This window comes from Lithobates pipiens, unplaced genomic scaffold (genome assembly GCF_037356315.1).
Source record: "Lithobates pipiens isolate NorthernLeopardFrog02 unplaced genomic scaffold, aLitPip1_a1.2 Scaffold_13, whole genome shotgun sequence".
Taxonomy (NCBI): Eukaryota; Metazoa; Chordata; class Amphibia; order Anura; family Ranidae; genus Lithobates; species Lithobates pipiens.
In genome coordinates, this window is record NW_027507718.1 from 335,921,450 (window position 1) to 335,935,591 (window position 14,142).

At 41.2% G+C, this 14,142-nt stretch overlaps 1 protein-coding gene across 4 annotated transcripts in view; it reads right to left on the bottom strand.

Moving 5' to 3' along the window:
- The window catches only part of NR3C2 (nuclear receptor subfamily 3 group C member 2), a 488,739-nt gene that overhangs the window by 113,707 nt on the left and 360,890 nt on the right, over positions 1–14,142 (bottom strand). For all 4 annotated transcript variants that reach the window (XM_077477013.1, XM_077477014.1, XM_077477016.1 and 1 more), the window contains exon 4: positions 6,407–6,523. In XM_077477013.1, the coding sequence (XP_077333139.1) occupies positions 6,407–6,523 (117 nt within the window). The remainder of the gene's footprint in view (positions 1–6,406; positions 6,524–14,142) is intronic.

Genomic DNA, 14,142 nt, shown 5'->3' on the forward strand with positions numbered 1-14,142 from the left:
ATCTACTAGACTCTTGTTTGCACAGATTTAAGTGTATTATTGCTAAGAATTACAGGCCTACAATATAAAACGGCAAATTTCTATGCAAAACAATTGTATCGCTTTGAGACGCAATAATCTGACATAATCATACTGCCAGGGTGGCTACACACGATTCGATTATCGGACAAATTTTTGTCAGTTTTTTGTATGCTGCTAGTCTCATACCGAAAGTGAAGAGGTTACTCACCATACGAAATTTCTCGCACGACAGAATTCAACGTCAGAAGTGATGTAATGTGTTGAAGTGTTTTTTTTATGTGTTCTTTAGTTTCTGAGTATGCGTAGTCTTGCTCTTATGATTTTTTTTCGCCCGAAAACTGTACTAATTAAATGAAAATTGGATGTTGTGTTCACATCCAACAAAAATTTTAAAGCCTGCACATCCAGTTTTTGTCATCCGAAAATTTGTAATCGGCTGTTGAAAGGACCATACTAACGATCAGAAAATTAACAGTTCGTTCATCGGATGAAATTTTACTTCCGATTTTCTGATCGTGTGTACGGGCCTTCACTGCTCTCACTCTGATGTGTGTGAGGATACCTCACATGTGAAGCAATCGCTGTTCACATACACATGTGGGACATGGTGGGGGTGTTTTATTATAATATTTTTATTTAATTACATTTTTTTAATGTATTTTTTAAATTTACCTTTATTGCTATCACAAGGGGAGTAACATGCCTCTATTAGACACAGAGAGGCCGCAGGTTCTCACCATAGAGACATCAGGGGTCTATTAGAGCAACAATGTCTACCCTGCCCTCCACTGCAGCTATAGTAGCCAGGGAATGACAGTTCTGAAACCAGAAGTGACAAAATGGTAGTCGCTTTTGGGTTCATCAGTCACAGAGTAGATGGAGGAATGGATCCTTGATCTCCTCCTGCTGTCGGGTCACTTTACCATGGGAGAGCCCAGGATTCACTATGGGCAATAGCAGCACTGCTCGCTACTGTAGAATGACAATGGCTATAGAGTCAACCAGATAACTTTTTTGCCAAACAGCTGATCACTGTGTGAAAAAACTGACACCAATCTCATGGCTACAGTTGCAGTCATGAGCTTGTTTTAACTACCTCGAGTCCAAAATGTTTCAAAAGGACATAAGGAAGTGAATCAGAGTACAATCTACTCTGGTAGCATGCATAATATACGTGGTTGAAAAAAATTATTGTTGCAAAAGTTTAACCTTTTTTTTGGAAGCCAAAATCTAGTTGTAAACCCTTGTGATCTGAATTCCTAAAAATATAGCATGCTTATAACATGATACAAATGTCCCCTGTGTTTATTTTGGTAGACCCACCATTTGTCTCACTATTCCCAACCCATGTGTATTTTATAGAGGCCCTACAAATAGGCTTTCATATTGTCAGGTCACCTGAGACCAGGTGACAGATGCACACCGTTGGGAGTCAGGAGTGCACCACTAAGGTAGTGGACCCTAGGGCTGTCTGCTGTGGATGGAACTCTGGGTGGTTCAGGAAAGCAGGTCCACTGGAGCACCAACATGGATCCCACTGGGAGCTACAGCGTAAGATTCCCCAGGGCATGGAGTCTAAGAGCCAGCAGGTGTTCACCAAAGCCTCTAGTGGAGAGGATGGACTGCGCTGCAACTGGCTCCAGATTGCGGCCCCAAGTTACTGGAGGATAGAAAGGAAACACCAGTCCATGACAACGAGGGATAGTCAGGAGATAAGCCAAAGGTCAGGGCAACTAGCAGACAAGGATAGACAAAGAACACGCCAAAGGTCGGGGTAACAAGCAGGTAGATAAACCAAAGAACAGGCCAAGATCGGTAAACAGAAACAGACGTGGAGCACACGGCAAGAAGAACACAGAAAGCCAAACACACAATATTACTTGGGCAAGGGAGGCTTGGAGAGCACAGTGTTAAATAGTGTATCCTGTAGTGGATAGGGTGGAGCCATGCTGATAGACTATTACATGCAGGTGTGGGAATGCAGGCCCTAAGGTTGAACAGAGACCAGAGGTAAGCAGACAGACAGGGCATGAAGGTATTACTGGTGATTCATGACACATATGATAGCCACTGTGATGTGTTTGACAATTTGGGGTTTATTTACTAAAACTGGAGTGTGCAAAATCTGGTGCAGCTCTGCATAGAAACTGATCAGCTTCCATTTTTTTTGTCGAAGCTTAATTGAACAAGCTGAAGCTGATTGACTACCATGCACAGCTCCCTCAAATTTTGCAATCTCTAGTTTTAGTAAATCAGCCCCTATATGTCAATATTTATTTTAATAAAATCTATATGTAACAATTTTGTCCTAGTTTTATTATTGAGAGTCACTCAAACTCATCACAGTGGTAAACTGATCAGCTTATTATATAAAGTTTAGACAGGTTAGCACTTATAGGAATCATCTAATATGCGTGTCAATATTTTGTTTTATTTTTCTTTTATCTAATTTGATCTACAGCATTTGAAGGAATTTTCTTTCGATGGATCAAAATTAAAAAATTTGAATATTTTCAACACATTTTCAATAAACAAACCCTAAATCATAAATCCAATTCAAAACAACTGTGCGACACAACAAAGAACAAGATCAATTTTGGTCTAATTTTAAAGGATTTTATAGAAAACAAAAAACATTTATTGACCGAGCCACCTATTTTATGCAATTTATTTTTAATTGGCTTCTTTAACTAATGAGATTGTTATATAGAATGATTGTATTTTTGTGTATATAGACAGCTTAAAAGCTTCCTGCCGGTCCATTATTTTAAAACACACTAAATTAGTTGATTGGTTAGCAAATAGATAAGCACTGAGGGTGGGATTTGGTTTGGGTTTTGTACAAGGGTAATCATATTGTAAATTATTGCCTAAATGTATACTATAATTTCCATTTCTGAAATGTGGTATATACCGTAAATGACTTTCTAAAAAAATTGTTAGACCATTGGAAAATCTATTTTATAACATACATCACCTGAATATTCATGTCATGTGACAAAAAGAGAATCACTAATCACCAAGTTGTTCTACCTTATTATGAAATTAATAAATTTGATTTTCAGGGACCTAATCAGGGTCCTGAGAGTCACTGCACAAGTGGTTTAATTTGTTTCCATAAACAGGGTCACTCAGGTACATAATTTGATCTGTAGAACAGTCTAAATATAAATCAATAATTTTTATAATGCCAGTTTAGGAGCCAGATTTTGGGTCGCCGTGTTCCGCCACTAAGATGTGACAATGTTGGCATTAACAGTGTGATAGCAATGTTTTCATAATAATCATTCATTTTTGCCATGTTATTAGATTAAAGAATATGTGCACTTGAAACAAAAGTATTTGTTTCCATTCAGATCCACAGGCCCTCAGTTTCCAGGTCTGTCTGAACATTGCAGTCCTATATAGTTCTTTGGAACCTTAGCCCTGTCATCTTTGCCCTCAAGATTTCAGACAGGATCAATTAATATTTTTGTGAACAAATAAGGGAAGTTCATGGTTAGGGTTTACCTACACACTATTACAGGAGTCAACAACCCCCGGGCTGTGGACCGTTGCCAATCCTTAGCCTGTTGATGACCGGGGAACCACAAGAGGACATACAGACTGAGCACAGCCTCTGCCCTGCCAAAGATACACATGGTAAGCAGAGGAGGCAGAGATTAGAATAGGGAGAGAGCAAGGGGCGGGGGCAGACTGCAAGGGCACAGTGATGGAGGTCGTTGTGATTGCTAGGGGTACTAACTAATATAAAGGGGACTGAACTGTAAAGGGGCACTGTAATTATTAAAGTGCCCTTTTACAGTGCAGTCCCCTTTATATCACAGTGCCCCCTTTACAGTACATTCCCTTTTACATCACAGTGCCCCCTTTACAGTGCAGTCCCCTTTATATCACAGCCCTCCTTTACATTACAGTGCCCCCTTTACTGAACAGTCCCTGTTACATTAATGTAAAGGGCAATGTCAAGTAAAAGGGACTGCACTGTAAAGGGGCACTGTGATGTAAAGGGGGACTGTGATGTGAATGGTAACTTAGGACACTGCTATAAAGGGGGGTTGTGGTGTGAAGGGGGGCTGAGGACAGACTCTGTGAACATCCCATTCCCCATCCCGTCCATCAAACCCCGCCCCGCCCTGGGAAAATTGGTTGTCATGAAACCAGTCCCTGGTGCCAAAAAGCTTGATGATCGCTGCTTTATATTACACCTGTTGTGAGAGAATGACTAAGTTGCCATTTCTGACTTGGCCCAGAACAAGCCTACTGTGAATTAGTGTCAGAATTACAATATCTCACAAATGTGAGTACGCCCCTCACATTTTTGTAAATATTATTATATGTTTTTATGTGACAACATTGAAGAAATGACACTTTGCTACAATGTAAAGTAGTAAGTGTACAGCTTGTATAACAGTGTAAATTTGCTGCCCCCTCAAAATAACTCAACACACAGCCATTAATGTCTAAATCGCTGGCAACAAAAGTGAGTACACCCCTAAGTGAAAATGTCCAAACTGGGCCCAATTTGCCATTTTCCCTCCCCGGTGTCATGGGACTCGTTAGTGTTACAAGGTCTCAGGTGAGAATGTGGAGCAGGTGTGTTAAATTTGGCGTTATCGTTCTCACTCTCTCATACTGATCACTGGAAGTTTAACATTGCGCCTCATGGCAAAGTACTCTCTGAGGATCTGAAAAAAATAATTGTTGCCCTACAAAAAAATGGCTTAGGCTATAAGAAGATTGCCAAGACCCTGAAATTGAGCTGCAGCATGGTGGCTAAGACCACACAGTGGTTTGACAGGACAGGTTCCACTCAAAACACCCTCGCGATGGTTGACCAAAGAAGTCGAGTGCACATGCTCAGCGTCATATCCAAAGGTTGTCTTTTGAAATAGATGTATGAGTGCTGCCAGCATTGCTGCAGAGGTTGAAGGGGTGGGGGGATCCGCCTGTCAGTGCTCAGACCATATGCCACACACTGCATCAAATTGGTCTGCGTGGCTGTCGTCCCAGAAGGAAGCCTCTTCTAAAGATGATGCACAGAAAGCCCGCAAACAGTTTGCTGAAGACAAGCAGACTAAGGACATGGATTACTGGAACCATGTCCTGTGGTCTGATCAGGCCGTGACAAATGTATTTGGATCAGATGTTGTCAAGCGTATGTGGCAGCATCCAGGTGAGGAGTACAAAGACAAGTGTGTCTTGCCTACAGTTGAGCATGGTGGTGGGAGTGTCATGGTCTGGGGCTGCATGAGTGTTACCAGCATTGGGGAGCTACAGTTTATTGAGGAAACCATGAATGCCAACATTTACTGTGACATACTGAAGCAGAGCATGACCCCCTCCCTTCGGAGACTGGGCCGCAGGGCAGTATTCCAACATAATGACCCCAAACATACCTCCTTGCTAAAGAAGCTGACGGTAAAGGTAATGGACTGGCTAAGCATGTCTCCAGACCTAAATCCTATTGACCATCTGTGGGGCATCCTCAAACAGATGGTCTAGGAGCGCAAGGTCTCTAACATCCACCAGCTCCGTGATGTTGTCATAGAGGAGTGGAAGAGGACTCCAGTGGCAACCTGTGAAGCTCTGGTGAACTCCATGCCCAAGAAGGTTAAGGCAGTGCTGGAAAATAATGGTGGCCAGACAAAATATTGACACTTTGGGCCCAATGTGGACCAAAGTGTTTCACTTAGGGGTGTACTCACGTTTGTTGCCAGTGGTTTAGACATTAATGGCTGTGTGTTGAGTTATTTTGAGGGAACATCACATTTATTCTGTTATACAAGCTGTAAAGCTGTACACTCACTACTCACTCACTACTTTACATTGTAGTAAAGTGTCATTTCTTCAGTGTTGTCACATGAAAAGATATAATAAAATATTTACAAAAATGTGAGGGGTGTACTCACTTTTGTGATATACTGTATTAAAGATACTATGGTGTATGAAAGCTATAAAGCATTATTAATCAAAAGTTAATTAAGTATTTATTTGTCTGTGTAAGGAAACTGGAGTGTCTAAAATACACCCATCTAGAAGGGTCCCCTAGCCAGTGCTTCAAATGAGCTGTGCCAACCACCAAGTCAATGTGCTGTCTTACTGCTTGTTACCCTATGGACACCACTGTTTATTAAAAGGTTATGCATCCTGTGGGGTGGAATTTGTATACTATAAATTATGATTATTATTTTCCAATGTCAACATGTTGTACAAGCCAGACATTATTCTATGAACTAATATAAAGGTGATTTTCTGTACTTTGTTTCCAGACATGTTTACATACCTATATGACGATTGCATCACAGCACTAAGTGAAGCAATCAGTCGCCTGGCAACGCACAGGATCTTTTTCTACAAAATATGTGCATTTTGTGTTACTTACCACCAAGATTCATGCCAGCCTGGAGACACTTCTGTAATCTACATGCAGGACAGTTCTTCCTCCGAATCTTGTCAATAATGCAGTCGTTCCTTCCCGCACAGAGATAACTGTGCTGCCCTGCAAATACATAAGCAACAATTATTTTCTATCTCGATGGTTTCACATCTCAAGTGCATGCACTGCTTTGTAAATCCTCACTTCAAGATTAATAAGATTAAAAAAAGATGAGTCAGTCAAAACTGATGAGAAATGGGGAACGTAGTGACATCGAAACAAGAACTTGGACAGAGTACAGGAAAATAGAGACAGTGATGGATACAATGCGGCGTACAGTGAAATATATATGCTTGAGAGACTGTAATTTAACAAAGAAGAATAATTTACATTTCATATAATAATGTCATTTACTGTGGAATCTTCTCTATTACCCTGCTTTTCCCTACCAACTCTGAATAAACAGTTATAAAGCACATCTGAATTGCAGACATGCAGGGGTAAACAAAAAATAGATTTAAAACCCACACATATCAGTTCTTTCTAACAGCACTGTAATAATGTAGCGTCATGTATGCACTGGTTTTAAATCACTTAAGTTACATAGGTGTTGTGCACATTAAAAGAGGCTTTCAAACACAGCAATGCTTTCCACTGCACACTATCAGTTAAAGTATATCTATATCGTTTTAGTTCTGAATACAGTAGGGATGGATTAGAACCTCTGATAGGCTTTTATTGGTGTCCGTGTCCTAGCTGGAAAGATTTACTCTCTGTTTGTCCTAGTGACCACCAGGACTGAAATCGAGCAAAAATTTGAATTCTGAAACAGGAGTAGAGGGGAAATTATCCAATAACAACATAGTTCTGGTTACAAATAAGAGAGGCTATAATTTACTTTGAAGAGATCTCTTCTCACTTCTTGTGTCTCAACTATAGAAGTAAAAGTAAATCTTCAGAATTGAACACAGGCAGCAAAAAGACAAAAAACTTGTCAGGGGTTTTTACCATTCTTTACTCTACCCAAAAAGTAAAAAAAAAGTATGGGATTTAGATACACTTTTATGTAACTAAGAATATACAGTGCATCCGGAAAGTATTCAAATTCATTATTTTCCTCAAACTTCTATAAACAATACTCCATGAAGGCTACATGAAAGAAGTTTGAAATCTTTGCAAATTTATTAAAAATAACGAAAAAAAATTAAAAATCACACGTACATAAGTATTCACAGCCTTTGCTTTCCCACTCAAATTTGAGCTTTCCACTGATCATCCTTGAAATGTTTCTACAACTTGGGAGTCCACCTGTGGTAAATTCAGTTGATTGGACACGATTTGGAAAGGCACACACCTGTCTATATAAGGTCCCACAGTTAACAATGCATGTCAGAACACAAACCAAGCCATGAAGTCCAATGAATTGTCTGTAGACCTCCGAGACAGGATTGTATCAAAGCACAGACCTGGTGAAGGGTACAGAAAATTTTATTTCTGCAGCATTGAAAGTCCCAATGAGCACAGTGGCCTCCATCATCCATAAATGGAAGAAGTTTGGAACCACCAGAACTTTTCCTACAGCGGGCCGCCTGGCCAAAACTGAGCGATCGGGGGCGAGGTGACCAAGAACCCGATGGTCACTCTGACAGAACTCCAGCGTTTTTCTGGGGAGAGAGAAGAACCTTCCAGAACAACCATCTCTGCAGCAATCCACCAATCAGCCCTGTATGATATTGTGGCCAGACAGAAGCCACTCCTCAGTAAAAAGCACATGACAGCCAACCTGGAGTTTGCCAAATGACACCTGAAGGACTCTCAGACCATGAGAAACAAAATGCTCTGATCTGATGAAACAAAGATTGAACTCTTTGGCATGAATGGCAAGCTTCATGTCTGGAGCAAACCAGGCACCACTCCTCCCCTGGCCAATATCATGCAGTGGGGATGTTTTTCAGTGGCAGGAACTGGGAGACTAGTCAGGATCAAGGGAAAGATGAATGCAGCAATGTAAAGAGACATCCTTGATGAAAACCTGCTCCAGAGTGCCCTGGACCTCAGACTGGAGCAAAGGTTCATCTTCCAACAGGACAACGACCCTAAGCACACAGCCAAGATAACAAAGGAGTGGCTGGGGGAAACACAGCCAGAGCACAGACTTGCACCCAACTGAACATCTCTGGAGGGATCTGAAAACGGCTGTCCCCATCCAACCCGATGGAGCTTGAGAGGTCCTGCAAAGAAGAATGGGAGAAACTGCCCATAAGTAGGTGTGCCAAGCTTGTAGCATTATACTCAAAAATACTTAAGGCTGTAACTGGTGCCAAAGGTGCTTCAACAAAGTACAAAGGCTGCAAATACTTATGTACATTTTTTTATTTATTTTTTTATTTTTTTTTAGAAATTTGCAAAGATTTCAAACAGTATGTATGTGAACCATCTCTGGCAATCTAATAAGCCATGCATGCCTTCCAGAGAGGAAATTCAGACACTTACCTCACTTGTCTACACTGTATGTAATACAGTACAGACTGGTCAGGAGCCCACTCTAGGCTGCAATTTGACAGTGCTATCCACCTACAGCTGTTTAGGAAGCATTGTGCTACAGTATGTAAAATAGCAGAGTTTCACTGGCTTAAAGCAGGTCTAAACCCTCTTTGGATGACATCTAGTTTGCTAAAGCACTGCATATCATAAAAATCCACAGAATGCTCTTTTACCCTTTGTTTTCATCCTCTTTTTGCATCTAAGTGCTGCACATCAGTACATAATTGCTCTGGGCCAACTTAATGACAGTGTTAGCCCATGTACAAAGTGTGCCACAACAATCTTACGGAATGTCCATCAAAAGGTGCATATGACTGGGTGCATTCAACCAGTCAATCAGGTACAAGCAATAATCTATTACCTTGCACTTGATAGTATATTCTTTGCAAAGTGAATTTTCACTTAGCTTCACCACATTTACTACCTTTCAAACTGGGGCGGAAACGGCATCGTTGGTAAAACGGTGCTATTTTTAGCGCTGTTTACCGTAGTTTTACCTGAGTGGTATTTGGCTGCTAGCGGTGCGATTGTACCCCCCTGCTAGCAGCCGAGAAAGGGTTAAAACCACCACAAAGCACTGCTGCAGCAGCGCTTTGCCGGTGGTATAGCTGTGCTGCCCCATTCATATCAATGGGCAGGAGCACTGAAGGAACGGTGTTTACACACCACTACTTCACCACTCCAAAGATGCTGCTAGCAAGACTTTTTTTTTACCGTCCTGCCAGCGCACCACCCCAGTGTGACACTGGAGACACAGCAGTGGCTGTTTCAGGTTGGTTTGTAGGCGCTATTTTTAGCGCAATAGTGCCTGCAAAATGACCCAGTGTGAAAGCAACATTAGCTTTCATTTTAAATATGCTCTACTAACTGAAATTTCAGTTACATTTTGAATTGCTATTCCTTACTTTCCCAGTCTGAGTCCTGTCATGCAGTAGATTACATGAAGCTAATATAACAAATTACTGAAATACTATTTAAAATTACATTTAATGAATACCTAACCTCATTAAATGTGGATCTACCTGCAGTTCCTTTAACCACTAGGGATCCGCGCTATGGCTGAATGACGGCTACAGCGTGGACCTTCTTTGCCGGGATGACGTCTATTGACGTCGTCCCGTGCACGAGCGACCTGCGCGCCCCCTGAGGGGCGCGCGTGGCGCATTCTGTAATCAGCGAGTCTATGAGACTCGCCTGATCACGGATCGGAGCAAGGGGTCGATCCCAACCCCTTACCACATGATCAGCTGTCAGCCAATGACAGCTGATCATGTGACACAACAGAGCCGGTAATCGGCTATTTTCCCTCCTCACGCTGACAGCACGAGGAGAAAAAAAAAAGCCGATCACCGGCGGCCGTGATCAGGACATCAGTCTCGATCACGGCGAGCTTATCAGTGCCCACCTGCCCCCTGCCAGTGCCACCTAACTAATAAAAAAGTGCCCCCCATCAGTGCCCACAGTGCCACCCATCAGTGCCACCTATCAGTGCCCAAAATCTGCCTCAACAACAGTGCTGCACCCCAGTGCCACATATCTGTGCCCATCAGTGTCATCTACCAGTGCCCATCAGTGCCTCCCATCAGTGCCCAGCAGTGCCACCTATCAGCGCCACCTATCAGAGCCACCTATCAGTGCCCATCAGTCCCATCTATCAGTGGTACCTATTAGTGCCCCTTAGTGCCACCCATCCGTGCCACCCATCAGTGCCATCTTATCTGTGCCCATCTTTGCCCATCAGTGCTGCCTAATCTGTGCCCATCAGTACTGCCTTATCTATGCCTATCAGTGCCACCTTATCTGTGCCTATTAGTGCCGCCTTAACTGTGCCTATCAGTGTCCACCAGTGCAGTCTATCAGTGCCCACCAGTGCAGCCTATCAGTGCCCACCAGTGCCGCCTCATTAGCGCATTTCAATGAAGGAGAAAAATTACCTGTTTGTAAAATGTTACAACAAACTAAGAAATTTTTTTTTGCATCTTTTTTTGTTTGTTTAGCAGAAAATAAAACTCCCAGCTGTAATTAAATACCACCAAAAGAAAGCTCTATTTGTGGGGAAAAAATTATAAAAATGTAATTTGGGTACAGTGTTGTATGCCCGCGTAATTGTCATTCAAAGTGCATCAGCGCTGAAAGCTGAAAATTGGTCTGGGCAGGAGGGGGGTTTAAGTGCCCAGTAAGCAAGTTATTAAAAAACTCAATTAAATGAGGAGAATATAACAGCACTAAATGAATAAATAAATGTTAATCAAATGCTGGATCGGGGAAGTCTCGAGCAAGGAAGGAGAGTGATGGCAGAGCAGGGAAGGAGAGTTCCTTTCTTCCACTGTCACTAAAGCAGTAGGTGCAGACTCACTGAAGGGTGGTGCAGCTGCAGCATTCGTCTGCACCCAGTGTGGACTGCACCTCCTGCACTACACCACTGTTACTCTCACTCACAGTTTTGTATCTATGGAGGAGAGGCATTGTCACCAGGGGACAGGAAACATTTTCAGACTACAGAACAACTTCTCCTCACCATAGCAAGGGGGAGAGGTGTTCTGTAGTGCACAGAGAAATCAGTCCTCTGGAATTTTGGAACGATCAACGAGTATTGTTCTGCATTTATTGAACAAATTTAACAAAGCACTTTAAATTGTATATTTAACAGATCATTCACCATGAAAATCAGGTGCAAATAGCGTGTGCGTGTTATAAGCCAATACTTAAATTTTAGCTGCCTTGGAGTGAACAGGGAGGGGGGGCGGGATGAGCGCTGTCAGATTACATACAGTGAGAATCTCCTGTTGACTTGGCGGCCTCTGTAATAGGAAATCAATAGATGGCAATGGTGAGGCTGTTGCATTGATGGCAATGGTGAGGCTGCATTGATGTGGACTAATAAGAATGCATTTATGGCACTTGTGAGGCTGCAGATGGGCATTGATCAGGCTGCAATGATGGCAATGGTGAAGCTGCAGATGGTCACTGACCCTTATTTTGCTTCAAAGTTCCTTATTAAAATTTTTAGTTTTTAGTCAAACTTCCCTCTTAAAATGAATGTGCGTGTTATACGCCTGTGTGTGTTATATTCCGATAAATATGGTAAGTAAAGTTAATTGTTAGGGTTTACATAGACTATCAGTGGTTAAACCAAAGGTCCTTTTTACTTGATTTTCTCATGAGTTCTACTGCAAATGGTAGCAAATCATGCAAAGTATTTCTATGTCTATCCTATCTGATTTAACACAAATCAAGGGAGTGATTCAGGTATGCCTAGCTAATTAAACATTGCCAAGCACATCTCTGGTTAGACTCTTTCAATTCATGGGATCTATAACTCTTTCAGGGGAGAAGAGACAGATCGTGTGTTCATACAAAGTATGAACAGCGATCTGTCATCTCCCCTAGTAAGTCCCATCCCCCTTCAGTTAGAACACAGTGAGGGAACACAGTTAATCCCTTGATCGCCTCCTAGTGTTAACCCCTTCCCTGCCAGTGACATTTATACAGTAATAAGTACATTTTTATAGCACTGATCGCTGTAAAATAGTCAATGGTCCCAAAAATGTGTCAAAAGTGTGTCCAATTTATCTGCCGCAATATCGCAGATCACCGCTACTACTAGTAAAAAAATAAATAATAATAAAAATGCTATAAATCTATTTCCTATTTTCTAGACACTATAACTTTTGTGCAAACCAATCAATATATGCTAATTGGGATTTTTTTTTTTTTACCAAAAATATGTAGAAGAATACATATCTGCCTAAATTGAGGAAAAAAATCGTTTTTATGAAAAAAAAAATGGGATATTTATTATAGTAAAGCGTAAAAGATATTGTGTTTTTTTTTTTTAATTGACGCTCTTCTTTTGTTTATAGCGCAAAAAATAAAAACCGTCAAAAGAAAGCTCTATTTGTGGGGAAAAAAAAGACGTAAATTTTGTTTGGGTACAATGTAACACAACCGCGCAATTGTCAGTAAAATCGAGGCAGTGCCGTATTGCAAAAAATGGCCTGGTCATTGAGCAGCCAAATCTTCTGGGGCTGAAGTGGTTAATTTTAAAGAAGACTAGTGCCATTTTCAGTTTTCTCTAAATATGGCCTGAACATTTTTAAACTGGAGAGAAGGAGTCCCATAACCAGTGCTTCAAGCTCTCCTCATAAGTAACCAATTTTAAAAATGCACCAAGCTGTGATATGCAGTGGGTGAATAGCCCACACAATATATTTGGCACAGTAACTTTTATGAGCACTGACCAATTTCCTAAACATGGCAGAACCATAAAAAAAAAAAGATTAAGAAATTGGCATGTGATAAAGCATAAAGGTAGGATTGAAGAGCCTGCTGCTACACAGCTTCTACTAAATAGTTAATATGTAAACCCAACATTTTATATTCCTGATATAAGTTTGTTGTACCATGTACTTGTATGAAAAAACTATAATTTTCTCTTTGTTTTGCCGTCTTTGTGTGATTTACCTGGTGTTCCTGCCAGTCCCTCTGCTTTTCTATCAAAAACTGACTAGGCATGAAAGCACATTGTGGTCAGTTTTCTGTCTGTGCTGGGAACACAGCCTGCTTTCTTCCAATTATCAGACTTGTCCTGACATGCCTGATCCCCCCCCCCCCATAACCATTCACATAGAAGACCACTGTAATACTGTTTCTCCTCCCCTAGCTCTCTGAGCTCATTATGTAGCTGAGAACAGAGGGTATGTGATCACCTTAAAAAAGGTAAAAATACGTATTTATGTTTTCTATATGAATACACAGATATTTTCATTTCAAATTTATGTTTTACAAGGTGCGGGTACATATACCTTCAAATTCATAAAGAAAAAAACTTTGACAAGGAAGAATACAGACAGCTCAGTAATTCTCTCTTTTATGTTAATTATACAAGAGTCATGAATACCTTTCATAGATATAGGAGAACAGCGAGAAAGAAGGCAAATGGCAGGTGTGTTCTTTACACTGCTGTTCACCTAACTATTATACGGCAATTATAGTTTAACCTTCCAACGACATCGAAGCATCAAGGTTCCCTTAAGCAAATCATTGTTTTGCCCATTCAATTTATCTTCAGTCAGTGCCAAGAGTCAAAGACAATACATGGTACTTACATGAACTTAAGAGCATGTAAATCACCCAAATGTCAAAGCACTAGGCCAATCAGCACTGGCACAAGGGGTCCATAACCCTGTGTCTATTAC